The sequence below is a fragment of the Curcuma longa genome, chromosome 20, assembly GCF_044706935.1.
Source record: "Curcuma longa cultivar G26 ecotype Majalengka, Jawa Barat chromosome 20, ITB_CL_G26_1.1, whole genome shotgun sequence".
In the NCBI taxonomy this organism is placed as follows: Eukaryota; Viridiplantae; Streptophyta; class Magnoliopsida; order Zingiberales; family Zingiberaceae; genus Curcuma; species Curcuma longa.
In genome coordinates this window covers 8,625,406-8,650,619 of record NC_133880.1, presented here as the reverse complement: position 1 = coordinate 8,650,619, position 25,214 = coordinate 8,625,406, and the positions used below count along the sequence as shown (strand labels likewise).

Here is a 25,214-nt window from a genome sequence, read left to right as displayed (position 1 = left end):
AGACAAATAAATTAAGTATATTAAATTGAGCAAACAAATAACTTAAATATTTATATCATTAATATTATAACCAAATTATTTCTCTTTTAATTTTTATTCCTATTCTCATCTTACTATCATTTCATTTCCGTCGTGAAAATAAATCGAAAACATTGCGAGGGTATTCCGATTCGTACAAACACAAGACCATTATTGGTCACAATCGTCCACTAGAATGTCTGTGAAGGAAAACACTCCATTCTAGTTGATTCATTCTTTTTCCAAGTTGTCATGGAACCAAACAAATCTTATGGCTAATAAAAAAAATAAGACAATGACGACTGTTCTTGATAGCTTGCGTAATCACCCACCAAATGCAGCACAGTTCGTCTGCTCAATCAATTACCAAAATGGCACAGAACAAAACAACAATGGTAAAACAAGGATATCGAATTACCACAACTAAGACAGATCTGTTCTCTAGACAAATTTATCTGTTAGTGTTTTCTAAACAAGTTATCAGTAGTTCAAGATTCATTACCCAACATCCAGAGAGAGATGCATCCAATATATAACACTAAAAGCCCACAGATTGAGTGAGTTGGTTCTAGCCTGAGCCTTAATGGGAAGATTTTAGATTCAAAAGTGGCCCTCAGGTAAAATAGCTACCTCTTACCAAGGGCTAGTTCTTAGATCTAGGAACTAGAATCCAACTCAATGTTTGAAGGGACTTGACTTCCATGATTAGTATAATTAGCTGAACCACCAGATCGACCACCTCTCCCCTTAGCATTATAATAGTTTCTAGGGTAGTAGTTAGAGTCATAGTACTGACTCCGGCCATTCTGGTAGCTGCCGTTCCCACCTCGGCCACCATGACCACCACCACGATAACCCCTCCGGCCTCCAGGACCGCCTATGCCACCATGAATTCCACCTCGATTATTGTGGTAAGGCCTACGCGAATGATATTGGTGTTCTTTCTGCTCCACATCCCTAGGATTTAGGTTTTCTGAAACTATTTCTGGATTTTCAAACTCTTGATTGGAGACAGCAACTGCTGGAGAGCTAACAGTGTCTATTTCATCCTGCAAGTGGAACAAAAAGACAGAAAGATGTAGAAAATTGAAGATCAATTTTACTTGGGACAAAAAAGGATCGGGTTGCAGTGGTTACAGTGATTAGTTGTTCATCAGCAAGGCTAACTTCATGATCAGGGTAAGATTCATTTGGTTGAAAGTCTTGCTGTTCATCCTCCTGCAGTCAAACATCAGATTTCACTTTGTTCTACAAGTATTTTTAAACAAACAAGATTCTCATTTTAAAAAAATATAGAGAAAATATTTGATGCTAGCAATAGCTAAAAGTCAAAACAAATGTACTGTCAGGAATACAAGGCATTAAGAATAGATATCAATAAGGATTTAAGAGTAATTGTAGACAAGGATGGTTTCATACTTTCTGTATCTAAAGGTGTGTCTATATAATGTCATAATAAAGGTATCGATTGTTTTGAACAAGAGCATATGATAAAGGAGATCCATTCTAGTTTGTCCTATTCTCCAATTCTCCCACCAAACTCTTCCATCTCTTCCCATTTTTAATCCTTCAATTGGTATCATAGCAAACTGATCCTCTTCTCTTCTCCTTTCCACATACCCCTTTTCTTTCGCCTCCCTCTCTTCTCTTCCTCTTCTATATTCACCCTGCCCCTCTTCTCTTTTTCCAAGTCCTCATTTCACATTTTATGATTTTCCCCTACATCAACAACCATCTCTCTATGCTATTCATACACTCTTGGGCATAGCATAGACAAAGCTCACAGCTGAATGTTATTTGGCCTTCTCATCCTCACCATTGCTCATCCCCAACTTTGGCCACTTCAAGTCTCAAACCTGACTCAAACCCTGAATAGGATATGCTTCTCAAAATCCAATCTATTTTGGCTACTTATTGAGGTGTAGTGTGCAGACAGAATACAAGTGGCGCTTCGTTGAATGTCGGATGGATAGCAGAAATAGTCAAGGAAAACAGATTATAGAGTCAATATTTAGGTATATTGATATAATAGTGCTACAGATTAACTACTTATAAATACTAAATAAATGGTTGCCATTGGATCAATTTAACACCCCTTAAAAAGTTAAACCTAAACGAGTTCAGCTCATCAACTAGTTCTATTTCTTGTCACTTTCATCAATTAGAAGTCTGTTTAAAAATTTTCATCTTGCTAGTGTATGGTTGACAATGGAAGGTGCATGTGCAAATTTTACATCTAAATTTTCAAGCGCATGGAATGATCTCTATATCAGCTACTCCAAGTACCAAAAGCATAAAAGCCACATCGCGTGTCTAATTCAAGTTAGCAACACTAGAGTTTAAGAGAAAGAATGACAAATTCAACAGGAAACACCTAAAAACATCAAATGGCAGCAGAATACACAGCAGCAAAAGGTTATTACAGTTACAAATAAACTTTTATTTAATTTTACTTTTGTATATATTCAGATTTATCTTCCCTTTATTCGATGTTTAGTGTTACAAGATTGAATCTAATGCTTGATTTTCCTGAAAGGATAAGTTGTGGACAGAATAGGAGCAAGATAAATTCAACAGATGGATCATCCTTCTTCAGTTTCATCTGATGGAAAGATCAGTAATTGAATGAATAAATTTGAGCATCTATCCTTTGAAACTCATCCACCGCTACAGCGAAAATTAATTGAAACTTGGTAAACATTAAAAAAGTCATCCATTGTCTCTCTCTATATATGCGTGCGTTCTTCAATCTTTCATATATCCCTTGTTTTTCATCTTTTTTTGAGGAAGGAAACAATGAAAAAGATGGAACTCCAAAGAAAGAAAGAAAGAATCTAGGGCCTACAAGAAACTCATCTGTTGTTACAAAAATAGTACAGAATAAAACTAAGATATTTTAACATGGAAAACGAATTATTAGATTGCTTAAATAATATTAGCAGATCTGGATTCTCTGTTGCAGGCAGCAGAAGAAACATGGTAACAGTATTAGATATCAGTTATTGTGAATTTCATGGTTTCAAGTACCGATAGGTAGTGGTCAGCATTGTTAAAATATAGCATTTGAATTGTTGACCAATATATGGGTAACTTCCATTGTGTCACCGTAGTGACACAAGTTCGGTGGTAGCAACTAATACAAGCCTGTCTCGATCAATCTCGTTTGGTTCCATCCCATGTCTAATCATTTGATTTTGTCACAAAAAGGAGATGCAATATGAGGGAAGGTAAAGCGAGGAAAGACCAATCAAAGCACATCATTAATAAAGAAGAGCAGTGAAATCGGAGTAGGAGAAAAGAATATGTATCCATATCCTATAGTCTAGTTTTCTGTGGTTGATCGAGATATACATACATATTACATGAACAAACCAATTCCGATACTAGATGTCCTAAGAGCATTATTTAATCTAGGTTTCAGAAAATTCTCATACAATGTTAAAGCATCTAATGCTCTTATTAGTGTTTTTTTTAATATTTTTACAACTTGGTTCTCTAAAATTTTAATTCAATTGACAAATTAATTGTTATAGGCTTATAAAACCTAAGTGGAAGACAACAACAACAACCAAGCCTTATCCCACTAGATGGGGTCGGCTATATGGATCATTCTATGTCATTGGGCTCTATCCCTTACTATATATTTAAATAAATTTTATCTTGTTTTACTGTTGCTAACCAAGTCTTTTTTTTTTTCTTCCTCATCTTCATTTGATGAGCGTATTTGTCATAGTTTCACATTGCCTAACTGGAACATTTATTGATTGTCTAAGTACAACTCTGTCCATGATGAATTAACCTCATCAATGGCCGGTCCCAAATCCGGATAAAGGAAGAGGGTTGCATTAGATTGCCAATCGGCGTTAAACTAAGACAAATACTCAATAACACCTAAGTGGAAGATGATCATAAAATTAAAATTCATTTAAGTTAATCACAACATATTTTGAAGTGTGCCTGCATTGCACATTACCGAAACAATATTATTTCAGTCTGAGATTGAAACTACAAAATGGTATTTAAACCTTTGAAGATTTATTTCCATAAAGATACAGAACTATATATAACTATACATATCTGCAATCATTCCTTGTTATTTAATACAATCTCTTTCTTCATAGTATTAGATCCCCATTTCAAGGTCAAAGTTTTCCAATGAAGTATCTCCTTAGGGGGAGGTTAACAACCTCCTCTCCCATCTTTCAATACTTTTCCTCCAACCCTACCACTCTTATCTTTTTCTTCCTTGGCTTTATCACAGTATCATATCCCCATTTTAAAGGGTCAGAAAGAGATATCTGTTTTCACACCCAGGACCCTTATTGCAGTTATTGTATGTATCACTTTTAGGAGAAGCCCACTTGAGAGACTTGCTTGTGAGATATTTTTTTCCTCCTAGTTACATTTCATCTTTTTCTTCTTTCTTTATCGTCATCTATTTTCGCTTTATCGTCTCAATTATTGATGCTTTCAAGGAATCATCACCTATGTGCTCCATCAACTATTTCCAACACTTTGCTAATTTGAGGTTGAGGGGATTATTAGTTGTGTGCTTTGTTAACTACTTAAATCTTTTTCACCTACGTGTGAATATTATATAGTTTTTCCATTTCATTATGGTCATTTTTTAATGTAGTTATATAACAAACAAAACATAGATAGTATCTATGCTCCAACTTGAAGAGTGTTAAGAGCATTAGATATTAAGCTTTGTGGATTTAGTCACATATATGTATTTTAGATCTCAAGTTTCTACATAATTCCTACTTGTATATGTAATTATTCCCTTATGGCATAATATAATATTTTTCCTTCATCAAACTTAATGAAGCAAAATGATATTATCCAATAAGCACGTTATCATGATTGATCCAGTTCACATCAAGGTTCCAAAAGCAACTCATGCAACTCCTGGCAACGTGTATCATATAATACCAATCCAAATTTGGTTAGCATGATGGAGGTGCTAACCATATTATGTTGCTAAACTAGAATCTTGCTTAAGTTGAGGTGGTAGAAGCTTTGCAGGTGAACTTTTATAAATCTCCCCATCTGACCATATTATTAACCCAGACCAGATCACTGATAAAATGGAGATGCATTATCTTGGTTTGCATGGTTTCAACCACTGATACTGAGTTACACTTTTTTATCAATAAAAATATCTACTATAACTAAAACTATAGGCATGATGTTTCCCAGGAGTAAATTTAGGTATCAAAATATACTCCCATGAACAAAACCTCATGCACCCACATATAGATATAATTATTGAAAAAAAAAGAGAAAGATTTGAAGCCATTTCTTGATGGACAGGTGATGATAGCAAAATCTGCTGCATGATCTTTATTAAACTTTTTAAGGGAACCTACCCATATTCCATACAGTCTCAACTAGAAATAAACTAGAAAATAAGTCGGGAACAAGCAGAAATGTCAGACATATAAATGAGAAGTTTTCCAGATAGAATTTGTATGATATTATAAAAGGTTAGACCTCCATGAAACCTGGAACCTACAATTGTCTCCTTAAAGAGTGATAGAAGCAAAAAAAGGAACTTGGCATTAGTAAATTGGATGTATTGAGGCAGCATCCATATGAATATCTGTGCCTCAACAGCTAATCTCAAGGGTATATCTCCCAAAAGAAAAAATAATCAACAAAACAGAAATGTTATATTATTGTTTAAATGATTGAAACAATGAGAGGGGCATCTTTTATAGATCTCATACGACTAGGCAAACTAGACTATGTTTGCTTGAAATAGTACAAGGAAAAATATGGATTAATATCTTGGTAACTTGGCAAGTTAAATAAATAGACATTAGAATTGATTTTTCTCACAATATGAGTCAAATAAATGAACATCAATGCTCTTAGAGAAGTATTTATAAGACTGCTCAAATTTATGAACAGCTACACATAATTTAATATATTTTACTCGTAGTCAATAGGTTGACAAGCTCAAAAACTATAATATGGTTAATTGGCAAACCATGGATCCAAAAAAGCTGGAGACATCATAATAATCATTACTCAATGTAAAACCCCTAAAAACTAGCATGTCTCTCTTTAGATGCTCAATAGAATTCTTGTATCAAGGAAAAAAATCAATAAAAAAAACTAACTCAATAGGTTGACAAGCTGATTCATAAGTTGATTGGCTAACCACTTGACAAAAAGCACGAGCTATTAGGAAAGGAACCTATTTATACATTTATATCCTTTATATTATATCTTCATGTGAGGGGGAGCCTTGGTGCAATAGTAAAATTGTTGCCATGTGATCTTGTGGTCACGGGTTTGAGTCGCGGAAACAACCACATGCAATGTAGAGTAAGGTTGCATACAATAGACCCAATGTGGTCTGACTTTTTCTCAAGACCCGTATTGACGGAAACTTCATGCACCGGGCTATCCTTTGTACTACATCTTTATGTATAAGTGGGTATAGTTCATTTGATTGACTCAAATACAACATAAGAATTAATGAGAAAAATATTTTTTACATAACCATTTATCACAAAAGCTTAAATTGTTAGAGAAGAGATTATTCATGTATTTATATAAACTATATCTAGAAACATACTAGTAGATGCCTTAATAGAACTATCAAGTAATTTGTCAATTGATAAAAAAGAACCACGTGTCCTTGATTTGTCATACTCTTTATATTTAGTTTATTTTTGGGCCTCTTAAACTACTATAAAAAATTCTAAGAATTTGAGTTAAGATTTTTAAAAGTAATTCTATGGATAGGCGGTTACCTAACTGCCTAGCACCTAGTCGGTTACCTAGGAGGCCAACATTAAAATATTATTAAAATAGGAGCATACACTCAAATTTACAATCATAAATTCTAATAATTTATCACATTGCAAGAACAAATACTAAAATTTAGAAAGCACACAACAACAAAATATATCTTATTTCACATTGTAACTAATCAAACAAAACCCACAATAAAACATAACATTCTTACTGACAAATCCACATTGCAAGAAAACACATAGCAAAATCATAATTAATGTCATCATAATATAATATCCGACCTTTCATCAAGCCACTAAACTAGTTTTTCCAATCACTATATCTACCTCCCTAAACTAGCCCCTCCATTGTATCTGACAAACAGATCATACAACCAAATTAGAGGCAACATAGGTGGGAAAATCATCACGCCATATTTTTGTCACTAGTTTCTCATTTGGATGAACATTACCCACCTCTCTCATGGCTCATAAATAGGTGCTCTCTGGTGACTCATAAAGAGGTACAATCCACCTAAGAAATTTTGCATGGTTGAGAATGTCATTAAAGTTCAACTTGTATCCCAATGATTGTGGTAGTGGAGATTGTTAAGGATCCATTTATGATTAGGTAAATGTATGAGGACCTGGATGTAAATAGTATTAATCCAAAACATCTATATAGGTAGAGACACTTTTGATTTGTCCCCCACTAATACTCAGATTATGTTTATGTGAAGATAAGCTCATGCATTTCCACATGTAATGTCAATACAAAAGTATACTAACTTCTATCCCTGATGTTTCGCCTAAAGGATTAACTTCTTTCTCTTCGTCTTTAACCACTCAATTCTTGATTGTATCGGTATTAGGATCTTTCCTAGACATTTAGTGGTGTAATTGTTGGTCAGAATGCATAGTAGGATTTGAAATAGATTTCCTTATCTGAGTGATTTATTTGCATTGGGCTCTTCCCTTTATAAATTATCAAATGGCTTCAAGAAATTGATTAATCTGCAAAAGATAACAGATTATTAGAACTTTCTAGGTTGTTTAATTTAGTCTACAGATCCAAGTCTCATAAACAGCAGCTACATTTCTCTCTTTATTGGTGATGGTAATCCATCATTTCATCATGATTTAGTTGTTGGATAACTACAAGTTATCTAACACTTGCTAAAGATTTACTCTTTCAAAATGAAGATCCTTATTAATCATATTAGTCTGAACAATAGTTTTCAGTATACCAAAAGTACAAAAAGTTGGGTTAAAACATGAAGACAGTTTTAAGTTAGGTTACTTCATCTCAATATGACGATGTTTCCCCAAAGAATTTCTTAAAATTTGTTTTGAATGATTCACTTCCTACAGATAACCAATACAAAGACCATGTTGTCTGTGTCATTATGGCTAAACCCAAATGTTATACTCTACAACAGAATAATTGCTAAAAGTGGTGAGTTATTCAAATATCAACCAAAACTTTTATATCAGAAATAGCAAAAGCACAAAATCACAATGCTATACTTTTCAATCCAAAAATTCAAATGCCCCCATTAAATCCCTGCATCACATGGTCACCAAAGCACCTCATGGGGAAAATGCAGTTTGGAGGAGCTATAGGCCTGTTGCTGATGTAGCAGTTTTGTCACAGTTCTCTTTTTTAGCAATAAATGTAAGATCCCACAAGGCCCACTCTCTTCAATCACATAATTGTCAAGGTTCAAGCTTAAAACCACATTGAAAAAGCTTCTAAAAGTGAATAAGATGCTTTGGGTTATTTAAACACACTTATTAATCCTTACCCACATATTTTGCTGCAGTAGTGGGATAAGGGGTCAAAACTTGAATAACTGGAATATGTAAACAAAATATAAAATGGAAGAAGAGTTTCACTTTTTCTGGCATAGGAACCATCCTATGTTTGAGTGAAACTATAGAACTAGTGCTTGGGCTAAACCTGCTAACCTGCTGCTCTGAGTGTTTGATTTCTAGTAAGCATTGCTCTTGCAACTCTAGTTGGTTTATTTTTTCTAACATAAACTAGATACCTATATTCATCTTACCCCCCCAATCATGAAAGCACCAACAATAATCAGTAGTTATTAGGACCCAGATGTCCGCAAGCGATGCGACACGGTTCCTATTTCAAAATTTTCACTTCTCAAAGTAAAGTGGATTCATTGGGTAAGCATATGAATGACAAGTACATGACTAGAAAAGCTGAATGAATAAAATGAAAATCAAAGGAAAATTAACTCGTAGTAGAAGAACCATAAAATTTCACATTCACCTCAGAAACAATAGGAACTTGGACATCATTAGATTGGACGACAGATGAGGGCACCGTCGTTGCCTCACTAATATGAATCTGACAAGAAGCACCATACTTCCCCACAGCAGCTGCCACATCACCAGGGGCCTTCATTTCTGGCGTAGTGGTGAAGTAGTCTGAAGCCAAAATCTTGTTCAACTTTTCTCTCAATCCAGCATCTAAATTGTCCACAACATGTACGTCAAAACCAACAAACGATGCAGAAAAAAGAAACCTATCATCCACATATAACCAAAAGGCACTAACAGGTGAGCGATGTCCCAGGTTGGATAGGCTGATCAGCGTTCATAAGCCAGAGCTTTGAGTGCTGAAGGCAAGCGTGGAGAGCGTCCTTATGCGAGACACCTGAATAGACCGGCCGCGAAGTGACAAAGGAGCCAAGCGCCGATATCGAATCGAGATCCTGCTCCCCAAGCAGGTCGGTGGCATCGTCCGTCACGTAGTCGTAGGTCAAGCAGCAGCCACGCTCGTGAGTCCTAGTCAGCATCATCGCCGCAAACTCGCTCTGCGGCTTGACATCGAACAGGCACCCGAAATAGATCAAAGTCAAAATGTCAATCAAGGTCCGATCCGGCTCCTCCTTGTCATCAGCGGGGGCAGGGGTTTCTTCTTGAGGGGTAGAGACAGGAGGAAGGGGAGACACGGCAAGGGCGGTGGCGGAAGAGGCGCGGTCGAGCTCCTCCTGGACGGCGGCGGCGAGGGGACCCTGGAGCTTCTCGTACTCGTCGATGAGAGTGAGGATTGTGGACTTGGAGCGGAGAACCTCTTCCTGCTCCTTGTTGAGCGGCTTCCCTTGGGCGAGGCTCTCCTCCATCTGCAAGATGCGGTTGTGTTTCTTGCGCAGGGCTCGGAGGCGCTTGTTCATCATGCTCATCACAGGCCCGTCAGCCAACACCGACTCTGCCACCGAAGACGCCATCACTTCCTCCTCTCTGCTTCTCCTCTCGTCGGTGTGATACCACGGAGCAGTCGGAAACCTGTCCCGTTCACCGGAGGCGGCTGCTCTTGGGCTTCTCTTCTGTCGCGATGGGTCAAAGGGACGGCAGGAGGGAGGCGAAGGGACGGCAGGAGGAAGGCGTGGGAATTGGGACAGGGGAAGAGGTCGGCTCTTCGGGGACCTGGGATCGCAATAAAGAGGCAGCCGTCGGATTGGTCCCTCCTATCGAACTATCAATTTATTTTAAAATAGATTAAGATGGATTGATCCTGAAATATGTGTAAATTGATCGGTGACATTATTTATTTTGCGAATTAAAAAATTTTATTTTATTTTTTTAATTTAAAACTTAAAATAAAAAATTTAATAAATTAGTAATCTTGATTTTTTTAAATTATAATACAAATTTAAAATTTTTAATTTGATTCATTTAAATTATAATCCGCCCCGCCATTAAATTTAAATTTTTTAATATTTTTTTATTTTTTATTTTTAAAATAAAAAAGCCTATGGATTAGTAATCTTGATCTAATTGTACAATCCTAAATTTTAAATTATTTTTTATTTTTAAAAAAAACTTATGAGATTAGATTGAAATTGGATTGGATTGGAGATTTTTCAATCCGTCGAATTGATGGATCAACCTATTTCACTCTATCATCATATGACGAATTTCTAATGAATTAACCTGTTCCATCATCGAATGGATTGATCTGTTTAACGACTCTATAAAGAAGTCGACTTTAAGGCCTTATTTACTTGGATGGAAATTAGCATAAGTAATTATTTTGGAATAATTCTCAAATCAGTGCCCTAAGTTTCAAAATATTCTGGTCCACAGTTTCAAAATTCTCAAAAATATTTTTTTTTCACTTGCTCCAACACCAAAGTATGTTTTTTTTTTCACGTTTGAGCTTAAAAAAATATTTGATATTTAAATTTAATTCAAAGTATGAAAATATAAATAATTTTGATTCAGATTCAATTCTAAATAAAATTCAATCTCGAATTTAATTGAAATTACTTGAATTTTAATTTAAGCAAAATCAAATTATAACCCAAAATAATTTAAATTTGAATTCAATTCAAATTATTTAAACTCAATTTAAATATATTTAAATTAAAATTATATAAAAATAAATAAAATTCAATTTAAATTTAACTTAAGAGCACGATAGTAAACAATCAAATAAAATATTATGAATTCAATGCAAATATCTTTTGAATCAGTTAAAAAAAACCACAAACATGTTCAATTCATATCCACCCTTAGGTCATTGTTATTGTACTCGTGCTAGATTACATGAACCTTTCACAAAGTCCTCTCGCCTTCTCTAACACTTTATTGCAGTAAATTTAGAGGTGTAATCGAACTAAGTCGAAGATTCGAGCTCTGCTTAATTCATTTTTCCCTAATCTCAAATTAGGTTTAAGTTTGATTCGAGTTTTAATTTTTAAACTTAAATTTGATTTATAATAAAATTAAATAGTTTACGAACGACTCAAACTTTGTTTGAAAATAACTCATTTAAAAGTTAAATGAATTTAGTTTAAGCTAATTTGTTAATATATAATATTTATAATTCATATAATATTTAATTATATATATATAATAAGATACACATATTCATGAGTCTCTTAATAAATATATTTGTAAACCTCTAAACAATATCAAATTTATAAATTAAATACTGTTAAGCTCAAGTTCGACTCGATAATATTTTTAAACTTGAAATTAATCAAACTCAAGTTTGACTCGTTAACTTAATCGAACAATTTTTTTGTTTTTAAATTGAAAACTCGAATAGCTCAAACAGCCTAACTTTTTACACCCCCTAAGCAAGTTATGGTAAACAAACGCTTCAAGAGAATGAGACTTCCAACTTGACTTGCCAAAACTCCGGCAAACAAAATTCTAAACCCTCCTTAATGCCTGACGACTATATCAACTTTGACAAACAGCCATCCTTTCTATACAGACAAAAAAACCAAAGACAGAAACCTCTTTTGTCAAATAAAAAACCTCCATTAATTGATCACCAGAAACAAAAGACCACTCCCGAGAATATGTTAATCATCACAAATGGAACACAGAAAAAAGCCAATTACAAAAAGGACTTGCTGAGTATATGCTAGAACGTCGCTACAACGAAACTAAAAGGTGTAGTAAAAGAAGCTAAACGAAGATCAGTGCCATTTATAGATGCAATAATTGTGATGTTCGGGTTCTTCTAGTAATGTAACTGTAATGTAAAGGAGCTAGGGTGCATATGCAGAACCATAGAATTTTAACACCAACAGTTTTTCCCCTCCTTCCAGTTGTCTGTGTGTGCTGACCGCGAACACGAAGACCGGAGTAGTGACGGTGGTTCCTGCAGAAGAGAATCTGATGCTTGAGAAAACTCAAAATGATGGAAGTTCATGAGCTGATACAACTGCAAAAAGTTAAAAGCTATGCCCCCCAGCGAGATCCAAATGCTTAGCCAAGTTAAGTACATGAGGAAATACCATTGATCTAACAGAAAAGGTAGGGGAAAAGGAGCAAGCAAAGAGATCAAATTGCCAACAAGTCCAGTCATGCCTTGCTAGGAAGACACATTCTATATACCCAATGCCAAATCACCATGGATTGGATGTTCTATTGCCAGCATCTAAGAAGTTCAATGAACAATAAATGGTTAATCACACAGCACAACCAACAATCTACCTAGACCACCATGTTTCATAATACGGACTGAGAGAGAAGCATCATTGTGGACCACTTTGACAGTAACAAGTTTGGTACACAAAACAACGGAAAGTGTAATGTGGGCTTAGTAAGTATCTTGATATTGATAGAATGAAATAATTGAAAACCTACCAGTGACTATTTTATAATGTGCTATTGATCCAAAAACATTTAACTTGTAAAGGAAAAACATGTTATGCAATTTAATTTGAATTCACAAGCGAAAAGAGAAAGAAACAGTTTTAAAAGTAAAATCACAGTGCAGATTCAATGTATCAAAGAACAAAGAGTTTGAAGTCATTGCTTTGCAAACTCTAGGGAATAGTAGCAATGTGCAATCAAGAGAAAAAATTTACAGAAATATTCTAACAAGAAACTTGAGTTTTAGGATAAGCTAACCTTATCTTCTTCAGCCTCTCAAGGTCATCCCTCAGCTTCATGTCCAAGGCATTTGAAACAACCTGAGAATACCTGCCATCTTTGTAATCTTTCTTCCTGTTCAAGAACCAATCAGGAATCTTGAACTGGCGTGGGTTCGCAACAACTGTCATCAGATTCTCAAGTTCAGCAGCAGAAATCTCGCCAGCCCTACAGAAAAGTAAAACTTACTAGTGCAATGAAATAAACTCAGAAAACTACTCAGGAGATAGCTCTAAAGAAACTTAATCAAAGAACTTTTAGATCCTTTGACTGTGACAAAAAGATGAACTTGCAAAGATATTTAAAGGAACACTAGGATCAACAACTTCCAAGGATAGCAATCCATAGGGAAAAAAAAAAACAACCTTTTGTTCATGTCGACGTCGGCCTTCTTGCAAACAATATTGGCGAAGCGGCGGCCAATACCTTTGATGGAGGTAAGGGCGAACATAATCTTCTGCTTCCCATCAACGTTCGTGTTCAGAACACGAAGAATATGCTGGAAATCCTCGTTGGCGACCAGCGACTGCCGAACACAAAAAATCCACTAATTACTCGGAAGACGGAAAAGACAGTTCAAGATCGAAACAATCGGGAGATCCATCGTAGAACTCACCATGGCGTCTGCTAGGGTTTCTACGCTCTTCTTCTCGTGATGGGCGGCGGCAAAGCAAAGAAGGAACCCTACGAACCGACGTTATATTTATTAGGGTAAGAATAGTTTGATTTCTTAATCATGCCTGTTATTGGCTAACAAGATGTTTAACAAGTAGGTCCCGCGATTCCCAATTACCACAGAGTTGCCAAATCGAAATTGACAATTTTTTAATCAATTTATAAATAATTTTAATAAAAATATAATATTATAATTAATTATAATTAACTGCTAATCACAGCATACCGTAAAATAATTTACTTTCAACAGTAACAGTTTGGATTAATAACTTTAACAATTAATTAATATTAAAATATTTCAAAAGATAATCAATTTAAAATAATTTTAATAAAAGTTATAATATTATAATAAATCTAAAAATATTTTGATCAATTTAAAATGATTTTTATTAAAATTTAAATAATTTTAACAAAATTGATAAAAAAATTAAATGATAGTACATAAGATTATTCAAAGTTTTAGAGTTTAGTACATACTATTCAATTACAATTACATAGCAGCCATAATTATTTTAAAATGATTTTGATAAAGTTTAAATAATTTTGATAAATTGATAAAATATATTTTAATATGATAATAATTATAAATAATAATTTTGATTAAATAAAATATTTTATTTTTCACATTACAGTAGTTAAGGACGGAGCCAAAGAAAGATCAAGTTGATCCAAATAAAATTAAGTTTGTTTGAAGTTTGAAAGTAAATAAATAGTTCAAGTTTGATACTTAAAGTTAGAAGTTTGAAAGTAAATGAAAAGTTTTCAAGTAGAATCAAATATTATAAAAATTTTACTAATGATATAAATTTATTTACTTGGAAGTTATAACTGAATAAGAAATTTTAAAATCGATGAAAAATTCCAAAAGGAGTAAACTTTATGTGGTGAGAAGTCCTAGTTGAAAACTAAATAGTGGAAGTCCTAGCGAGGCTAGATAATGGAAAGTCCTAATTGGAAACTAGACCATGGAAGTCCAATTGAGAACTAGACGGTGGAAGTCCTAATTCGGCTTGTGAAATTCCTAACAAGTAGGCATGGGAAGACCTAGTTGAGAACTAGGTTAAGCCTAAGGTAGGTCGGCTAGGAGTTGAACACTTGATAAAGAGAGAAGTCTTGAAAGAGTGAACTCTAAACAAATGAAAATAGTAGGTTAGGTAAACAAAGTTTACTAGGTTTTTCATGTTTTGCGTGTTGCTTGCATGTTTGTGTTGTAGGAAGACGCAATCGGACGAAGACTCAAGAGATCAAAGCTTGTTCAGGAGAACTAGATCAAGTTTGGAAGGGCAAACTGCTCCAAGCGACCTTAGAGTTTTCCAAAAGACCCAAAGTTCTAGGCGACCTTAGAGCTTTTGGTCGACCCTAGAGCGAACTTATCAGGTTTGAGCAATTCAATCAATGGATGAGTTTTGACCAAGTTCCAAGCGATTCGAGGGTGTTCCAATCGACTGGAAAGCCAAAGTTTAGCTCGAAGAGGATCAAATTTGCAGCTAAATCAACGGAGGTCTAATCTACCGAAGGAGTGTCGATCGAGCTATATAAAAGGGGAGTCAAGGCAACCTCTTTAGATATCAATCACAATCATCGATCTTCAATTTCGTGCTCAGAAAGTGCTCCAAGTTCGACTAGCTTGATCTGGGAAGCACCAAGAGGAGTATCGCGACACTTAGGCCTTCAGATTAGATTTATTTGTTTGTCTTATTTTTCTTATATTACTACTCTTATTTTTTATTGTACTTGTGATTGTCTTACAAACGTGTAAGAGGTTTCTCTACCTTCGAAAGGTTTCCCAAAAGAAGAAAGAAACTAGTGGACTCACAGTTAAGTGCATACGTAGAGTAGAGACCCGAGGGATTGTCGAACCATGTTAAATCTTTTATGTTCTCTCTTGTATTTTCTTTACTTTATTATTCCGCTATACTACTAATGACTCTATTAGAAAAAAAATGACAATAAGACGAGAACGTTATTCACCCTCCCCTCTAACATTAAAGTGATCATATAAAGTGGTATTAGAGCATAAAGCTCTTCATTGGACTAACCGCTTGAGAAGCACACTAGAGGTAAAAAAATTTATTATTTTCTTTTCGTTTAGTTTTCTAAAGAAAAAATGCAGAAAAATATAGAGTATGGAGGAGAACTCGACCGATGCATCTATAAGCTCCACCATACGAAATGGAGAACTTTGAATTATGGAGGTTGTCGATGGAAAACTTCATCTTAATGGGTGATTTCGACGATTGAGGGGAGGGGGCATGAAGAAACCATCCGACAAAAAATCAAAATCAAATTTAAAGATAATAAATTTGCTATTAGATATTTTACCTAATCAAGTTGCGTGTAGATTACGAAAGTAGGCACTGCCTACGACCTATGGACTCTAGATTGATCAACCTTCATTCAAACAAGAGAATCAAATTTTAAATCAACGGAACTATCATACTCATAAGAAATGCATCAAGTCAAACTCGAATCCAACTTGTCAACAGTCAATGGAGAGAATCCTAACTGGGGTTCAAATAGGTATAAATGTTAATTCAAATTTTAAATCACATATAATATATTTTAAGTACATAAGAATCGACATGCATAATCGACGATAAAGAAAGAACTGATGCTAGAGACTTAGAAAAGTAAAGAACACATGACATGCTTAAAAATGCAAGAAGAAAGGCATTACAAGAACCAAGGGCTACTCAAAAGATCTAAGGATCTAGGGAAAGCGATTAAGATTAATAATTTTAAAATATATGAAAATCATAGTTTTGTGATGCATGCTAGGTGATCTACTTGATTACTATTATTCTCAGGCCCCGCCCCCCCCCCCCCCCCCCCCCCCCCCCCCCCGCTAATCATTAAAAAATTCAACCCTTTCTCTCTCTCTCTCTCTCTCATAATACGGTAAAAAAATTTCTATCCCTACCTCATCCGTCACCTCGCCGCCATCGCCACCTCTGAATTACATAAACTCTTTTGAGAGATTGACAGACAGACGACTATCCGAAATCCTTGATCTCTAAACTTGAATCCTTACTAGTCCCAGCATTGACAATCTCTGATCTCTCTTTTCTAAGTTCTGTTTGAGATGATATTTTTATTTCCTTTTTTTATTTTCATTTCTTTTTTATATTTGTGATTTGCATTGTACAATCTTTTACCTTGTTTATTTGTAGAGTTTGACCAATTGATGTTTTTTATTTGAGATCTAGAGTCTATTGTTGTATTTTTTTATTTGATTTTGAAATTAAAATAGTTAGTACTTTAAGTATGAATTGCAAAGTCTTATTTTTTTTATGTAGGATTTTATATTCAAATGTCAATTAAAATTTATTAAATCATCAATCGAATAATCGCATGAATATAACATATTTTAGTATTTATTCATCATCCACTTTTCTTTTTTTTACACGATTTTAAAAATTAGAAGAGCCAAGTTTTTTTTAATTGAGATCCAATGTTAACATAAAAAATAAAATTTTAATTTTTTATTTTGTTAAGTGTTGATGTATTATAATTAGGAAATATAATTTTTTTAAATTATTATATTATAATATAATGCAAAGTTTAAGATTTTTTTAAAAATCATTTATTATTTATTTCTGGATTGTTGAAAAAATAATCATTAAATTAGGTGATTATATTTCTAAAATAATATTAATAATAAATTAGATTAAATAGTAATGTTAAAGTATTTTTTAAAAAAATACATGATGAACCTATTTCAAATAGTGCGTCTCCACCTCCTCCATCACCACCTCCTCCTCCGCCACCTCTTGATGTTAACTCAAATAAGTATCATAGTAATACTGAATTAAGAAAGAACATCCTCGAGTATAATGTGAATGAAAAGAATATTGTTCGACATTACTACTTACAAAAAGGTCTGTTTCAACTTAAAAATCATGAATTTTCTTAACGTTTTGGTCCAAAGGAGAAACGAAGATTTCAAATTATATGATTTAGTAATCATCCTAATTACTTAGAGTACAATAGTGCAAAAGATGCAACCTTTTGTATTTATTGTTATTTATTCAAAATTGATCATAATAATCAAAGTGATGATAATTCTTTTATTACTGAGGGATTTAAAAATTAAAAAAAAAATTGATAAACATATTAAAAATCAGAGCAACATTCACAATAGTGTATGATGGCAGCTTACGACTTAATTAATCAAAAATAACATATTAAATTTAGTGTGATTAATCAATCTAGTCAGATAGCTATCTATTATTGTGTTCATTTGATAGCATCAATTGATTATATAAAATTTCTTATACATTAAGATTATCATTTCATGATCATAATGAATCTACAAACTCACTTAACCATAATAATTTTCTTAAATGTTAAGATTTCTTGTTGATGATAATTAAAAATATCAATAGAGTTGCACTGAATTGGATAATGCTCCTCTAATAAAAATCTCCCTTAGTTCTATAGCCATCAATTAGAATCATGTATATTTCCTTATAAGGACAAGCCCTATGTTCAACAAAGATGTCAGAGTTATGTTGGCTTCCTCAATATTTCCTACCATGCATAGTGTCTTTATCATTGTTCTGGTTAAATACCGCGGATGGTCAAGCCACTAGTCAACGAACGATCAGACATGTACGACTTCCTGATAGAAGCTCTGAAAAGAAGATGATAAGGACCTGAAATCCACTTCAACAGAAGGTTATACTAGTGTCGGAAAGTCCTGGTAGGTTACTCCGACGCTCAAGTTAGTATCCGTGGAAGGAAAATGGAAGTGCAAAAGAAAAAAAAAACAAATATATATAGTTACTCAAATTGCTGAGAAAGAGAGCCCCTTGTTCATATCTTACGAAGGGTTTATATACTCACGGAGAATGCCTCTTTCCGTCGACGCGAGAGAGATCACTAGCCGAGACTCGAAGGCATCGACTCTGACGATTGTCGACCTGAGGTCCCAACATGAGACATCTGGGAGACCAAGTCTGCCAGCCTCGTCACTGCCCTGCGGTGCGGCAATCGCTGATTATTCTTGTCTTTTTCTTTATGCATAGATACGAGGGTATCCAAGGGGGCAAGATCTGACAATCTCGTAACCGCCTTGACCCCTTTGCAAGCACACGCGCTTGGAGAATTTTGATAGTTTTTGCATAAGGTAGAGGGTGGTGGCCGACATGAGACAGTTGAGACCAAGACGGTCGAAATAAGACTTTGGGGTCGGATGAGATTGCTTTGGAGACCCAAGTGAGGTCCAAGACTGAGCTTATGCTGAGCCCGAAATACAACCCGAGCTGGAGGTGACAGCTATCTCACCCAGGTGGGATTGTTTCTCCCGGGTTCATGTTGACTCGTCTTGTTAGGTCAGTATGAATTCTGACCGTTGCTTGACTCTTTGACCTTTACCCTAGAGAGAGCTACGTCATCTATGGCACCTGCGTCACAAGCTCATCCTCCAAGTCTAGTTGAAGAAGACATAGTCCAACTGACTGGACTATGTTTGATAGTGTAGCCTTCTCGCTGAATGAGTTTGTTGCACCAAACACGCATGCCCTAAACGTTATGGTAGAGATGACCGAGAGGTCGGGACATCCAGAGACTGAGTGGTCAAGAGGCCGAGTGGCCGAGAGGTCGTGTGGTCGAATGGCCAAGAGGCCATAAGGCTAAGTGACCGAGAGGTTAGGAAGTCGAGAGCTTGAGTGGTTGAGTGGCCAATAGGCTGAAAAGTTGAGAGGCCGAGAGGCTGAGTGGTTGAGTGGCTGAGAGGCTGAGTGGTTGAGTGACCGAAAGGCTAAGAGGCTGAGTGACCGAGAGGCCAGGAAGCCCGAGAGGCTGAAAGACTGAGTGGCTGAGTGGTCGAGAGACTGAGTGGCTGAGCTAAGAGGGCGAGTGGCTGAGTGGCCTAAGTGGCTGCATGGCCGAGAGGGCGGGAAGCCGAGAGGCCAAGTGGCTGAGTGATCGAGAGGCTAGAAAGGCGAGAGGCCGAGAGCCGTGTGGTCGAGAGGCTGAGTGACCGAGAGACAAGGAAGCTAAGAGGCTGAGTGACCGAGAGGCCAGGAAGCTGAGCGACTAGGCTGAGTGGTCGAGAGGCTACGTGGCTGAATGGCCAAGAGACTGGAAAGGCAAGAGACTGAGTGGCCGAGAGGCCTGGAAGCCGAGAGGTTGATGTTTGAGTGGTTGAGAGATCGAGAAGTCAAGAGACAGAGAGGCTAAGTGGGCAAGTAGCCGAAAAGCCGAGAAACTTAGCTGAGTGGTCGAGAAACCGTGTGGGCGAGTAGTCGAGTGGCCGAGAAGCCAAGAGTTGCTGAGCTGTTGAGCTGCTAAGTTGCTGAGATGCTAAGATATTGAGCTACTGAGTTGATGTGATGCTGAGCTACTGAACTGCTAAGCTGCCGAGCTACTGAGCTGCTGAACTGTCGAGCTACTGAGCTGTTGTGCTACTAAGCTACTGAACTACTGAGTTGTTGAGTTACTAAGCTGTCAAGCTACTGAGCTACTGAGATGCCGAGATGCTGAGTCAGTAGGATATGTCAACTCAAGATTTTCAATCAGAACATCGAGCCATCGACGAGTGGAGTCAAGAGAGCTAGCTTTCCCTAGATGGGTCGTTAGCGAGTAACACTAAGAGGGCCATGGATGCCGAGCTGCTGGATCAGTCGATATGTTAGCTCGAGACTTTAAATCAGAATGTCGAGACGTCGATGAGTGAGATCGAGAGAGCTGGCTTTTCTTGGACAGATCGTTAGTGAGTGAGGCTAAGAGGGTCATGGATGCTGAACTGTTGGATTAATCGGATGTCAGCTCGAGACTTTAAATCAGAATGCAGAGTAGTCGGCTAATAGGTCCGAGAGAACTGACTTCCCCTAGACAGGCGGTTAGCAAGTGAGGCTACGAGGGCTATGGATGTTGAGCTATTGAATCAGTCAGATATGTCAACTAGAAGCTTTAAATCAAAACATCGAGCTATCAACGAGTGGAGCCAAGAGGGTTATTGAGGCGAATCAACTTGAGAACACTAAACCATTGGCGAGTGAGGTTGAAAGGGTTTGTTGAGGTAAATCAACCCGAGAACACTGAGCCATCAGCGAGTGAAGCCAAGAGGGTTGTTGAGAGAGTCGGGCCTGTCAGGAGGTCAAATCGCTAGCACGAGGCTAGAAATCCCAACTTGTCGTAAGGCGGAGCCGCTAGCTAGGAGCTACAAGGGCTGAGAGTGTCGGACTTGTCGGGAGGCCAAGTTGCTAACACAGGACTAGAAATCCAAGTATATCATAAGGCGAAGCCGTTAGCGAGGAGCTAAGAAAGTTGGGCTTGTCGGAAGCCCGAGTCACTAGCACGGGACCTAGGAATGCAAGCTTGTCGTAAGGCGGAGCTGTTAGCGAGAGACTAAGAGAGCTGAGAGATTTGGACCTATTGGGCGGTCAATCGCTAACACGAAGCTAGAAATCTAAGTCTGTTGTAAAGTAGAGCCGTTAGCGAAGGGCTAAGAGGACTATGAAAGTCAGGTCTGTCGGAAGGCCGAGTCGGTAGCACGAAACTAGGAATCCAAGCTTGTCGTAAGACAGAGCCGTTAGCGAGAGGCGTGTAGATCTTGCTTCCTTGTAAAAGAGAGTTCACAAAATGAGTGATGAAACAAACAAAAGAGGGACTTAAAATAGTAAAATTATGACTGAATGCAATAAGGTCTCAGGTAGATAGTGTTCCAAGGCTTTTTGAGCTCCTACCATTGGCACTCAGTCAGGTAGTAGGATCTGTCGACGGTTCGCCATAGGCAAGATGGAATGGGGGCATCCCGATACTCGAACCAGTTCTGTTGGTCCTTTTCTCCAATGGAATCGCGATTATCAATAGTTCTCTTAGTATTAACCATCACGACGTCTTAGCTCAGTATTCTCATAGACGGAACCAATTTGTTCTAGCTAGATACCGCGGATAGTCAAGTCATCAGTCAACGAACGATCCGACGTGCGCAACTTCCTGACAAAGCTTGAAAGAGAAAATGATGAGGACCTGAAATGCACTTCAATAAGAGGTTATACTTGTACTGAGGAGTCCCGACAGACCACTCTGACGCTCAAATTAATATCCGTGGAAGGAAAATGAAAATGCAGAAGAAAAAGAAAATGAATATATATAGTTGCTCAAATTGCCGAGAGAGAAAGCTCATTGTTCATACCTTACGAAGGATTTATATACTCACAGATAATGTCTTTTCCTGTTGACCCGAGAGAGATCACTGGTCGAGGCTTGAAAAGACCGGCTCTGACGATTACCAACCTAAGGTCCCGACATGAGACATCTGGGGGATCAAGTTTGCCAACCTCATCACCGTCTTATGGCACGATAGTCATTGATTATTGTTGCCTTTTAGCTTTATGCACAGGTACGAGAGTTTTCAGGGGACCAGACCTAACAACCTTGTAACCATCCTAACCCCTATGCAGACACCGCACGCTTGAAGAATTTTGATAGTTTCTGCATAAGACAAAAGGTGACGGCCAAAATGTGATAGACGAGACGAAACGACTGAGACTGAGACGGATAAGACTGAAATGGATGAGACCAAGACGGTCGAGACCGAGATGGCTGAGATGAGACTCTGAAATCAAACGAAATTATTATGGAGATCCAAGTGAGATTCAGGACTGAACCCATACTAAGCCCGAAGTACAACTCAACCTGAGGCGATAACTCTCACCCGGATAGAATCATTTCTCTCTGATTTATATTGACTCGTATTACCAGATCAGTCTGAATCCTAATCGAGTCTTGACTTATATTCTAAAGAATAAAGAGCGTCACGTCATCTCTAGCAGCTGCATCAATCGTCTCATTGCGAGTGCCAAAACTGAGCAAAAATGCACCTTCAAGCATCTTTTCATTATATCTCAAGCACTGATTTGTCCACCCATTTCTCGACAGACCAACTATCAGATGATTATATGTCTCGTCATATGGCTTCAGTCTTATTGAAACCATCTCTTCCATCATTTGAACAGTCTCTCGATTCTTCCTTCCTGAGAAAAAAATCCTATTAGACAAGTGTAAACAAATGAATTCGAGCTGCATCCCCTGTTGATCATTTCGTCTTGTATTGAAGTGCTGAGTCTAGTTTGGACAACTTGCAATAGCTAGCTACAATCAAAGACTATGCAATATCATCAAACATCAAAAGAGTGGTTGCTTCTTCCACCCCATCCTCAATGATCCTAAAAGCCAGTGTAGCGTTCACAATAATGCCAGGGGCACATCCACTCCCACGAATTCTATCCAGAACACTCACTAACTTTGGCAAAACCACTTCCTTGAGTATCACATCAATCATAACTTCGGTCGTTGTTTGGTTTGGGTATATTCTTCTTACAAACATATATTCAAATATCTTCCAAGCCAAGTTATTCTGATCAGATCTCTGTGAAACATGAAGCATTGTATTAAAGCTAAGTATATTCGCATCGAGGTCGCGATCTCCCAAGTATCTGCAATCGCCAAACGCTTCATTGACCATTCTCCTCTTCTAATACTCTGCAGCAAAAGATGAAAAACACAATGTCCGGGAAAAACTGCTTCGTAAGTACCGAGAAGCACCTCCACAATTGATGCATGTTTGGATGCAACGCTCTCTGTAAACTTGCTGACTGCCGACTCCAGCAAAGCACCCGCATCGATAAGAAGGCCAGAACGAACAAGGACATGAACAATGAAGCAATAAGATTGCAGGCCATGTCAGTGGGCTCCTTGAGTTAAAGTATCACTCACGGTTAGGCTGTCAAAGCTCCAACCTTTGTTGCTCACATCGTTGATTACATAGGAAAGATTGCAAAAGATTGGTTCTTTTTGCGGTTGTCGGCAGTGGACTGAGTCTGCGTGGGAATTATTAGCAGAGAGGTGAAGAGATTGGCAACGAAGGAGTATCAATTCACTGCTGCTCACAATCGAAAAGAAAGACACTGTAAAAAGTAGAATCAGAGTGCAGATTCAATGTACCAAAGAACAAAGAATCTGGAGTCATTGTTTTGCGAACTCTAGGGAATAGTAGCAATGTGCAATCCAGAGACAAAATTTACAGAAATATTGCAACAAGAAACTTAAAGAATTTTTGGATAAGCTAACCTTATCTTCTTCAACCTCTCAAGGTCATCCCTCAGCTTCAAGTCCAAGGCATCTGAAACAACTTGAGAATACCTGCCATCTTTGTAATCTTTCTTCCTGTTCGAGAACCAATCAGGAATCTTGAACTGGCGTGGGTTCGCAACAACTGTCATCAGATTCTCAAGTTTAGCAGCAGAAAGCTCGCCATTCCTACAGAAAAGTAAAACTTACTAGCGCAATGAAATAAACTCAGAAGATGTCTCGGGAAAAGCTTAATCGAAGAATTTTAAAAAAGATAAAACTTTTAGATCCTTCCATGGTGGCAAAAAAAGATGAACTTGCAACGATATTTAAAGGAACACCAGAGTCAACAACTTCCAAGGATCCATATGAGACAAAAGAACAACCTTTTGTTCACGTCGACGTCGGCCTTCTTGCAGACAATATTGGCGAAGCGGCAGCCAATGCCTTTGATAGAGGTAAAGGCGAACATGTTCTTCAGCTTCCCATCAACGTTCGTGTTCAGAACACGAAAATACGCTGGAAATCCTCGTTGGCGACCAGCGACTGCCGCAGACAAAAAATCCACTAATTCACTCGGAAGAAGGAAAAGGCAATTCAAGATCAAAACAACCGGGAGATCCATCGTAGAACTCACCATGGCGTCAGCTAGGGTTCTACGCTCTTCTTCTCGCTGTGAGCGGCAGCAAAGAAAAGAACGAAACACTAGAAACAAACGATATATTTATTGGGGTATGAAGAGTTTAATTTCTCAATATTGCTTGTCATTGGCTAAGAGATGGTTTAACAAGTAGGCCCCACACTTCACATTGACCACATGCTTTTAGGTAAGGTCAAATGGGTCGAACACGTGTGCAGGTTGGAACCAGACCGAAATGACTCGGGTCGAATTGAATTGAAATCATTTTATACTTTAATAAAAGATAAAATTAGTCATCCAATGATTACATGATCATTTATAAAGAGATAAATCAAAAAATTATAATTGAATACGATAAAAAAAGATATTACTTCGATTTATCAAGATTCATCCCTTATCTATTTCAACAAATCTATCTCGTTGTAATCAACTCAACTATTGTTCTAAAAATAAAATCATTTTTTTACCCAATTCTTATTAAGTTTAAGTAAATCAAAAAATTGAAAAAAAAATCTAATTTTAATTTCCTATATATCAAGCAAAAACAAAAACAAATTTATTCACGCTCGACATTTATTTTGAAGGCACAGTGAAATCATTCACAACATAGTAAAAAATTTCACGTTGACACT

General features: G+C 36.8%; 2 protein-coding genes and 1 pseudogene across 2 annotated transcripts; all 3 read right to left on the bottom strand.

Moving 5' to 3' along the window:
• Positions 1-432: 432 nt before the first annotated feature.
• Positions 433-10,216, bottom strand: LOC141813158 (uncharacterized). Its single transcript, XM_074701070.1, has 4 exons — positions 9,349-10,216; positions 9,061-9,260; positions 1,156-1,236; positions 433-1,067 (listed from the first exon to the last, which is right to left on the bottom strand). The coding sequence occupies exons 1-4, from the start codon at positions 10,019-10,021 to the stop codon at positions 675-677; spliced, it is 1,347 nt and encodes a 448-aa protein (XP_074557171.1). The 5' UTR covers positions 10,022-10,216; the 3' UTR covers positions 433-674.
• LOC141813002 (small ribosomal subunit protein uS13z/uS13y/uS13x-like) lies at positions 10,021-24,592 on the bottom strand. Its single transcript, XM_074700923.1, has 5 exons — positions 24,580-24,592; positions 13,553-13,713; positions 13,167-13,355; positions 12,339-12,411; positions 10,021-10,269 (listed from the first exon to the last, which is right to left on the bottom strand). The coding sequence occupies exons 1-5, from the start codon at positions 24,580-24,582 to the stop codon at positions 10,021-10,023; spliced, it is 675 nt and encodes a 224-aa protein (XP_074557024.1). The 5' UTR covers positions 24,583-24,592.
• On the bottom strand, positions 18,275-24,638 carry LOC141813472 (uncharacterized; annotated as a pseudogene).
• Positions 24,639-25,214: the final 576 nt, after the last annotated feature.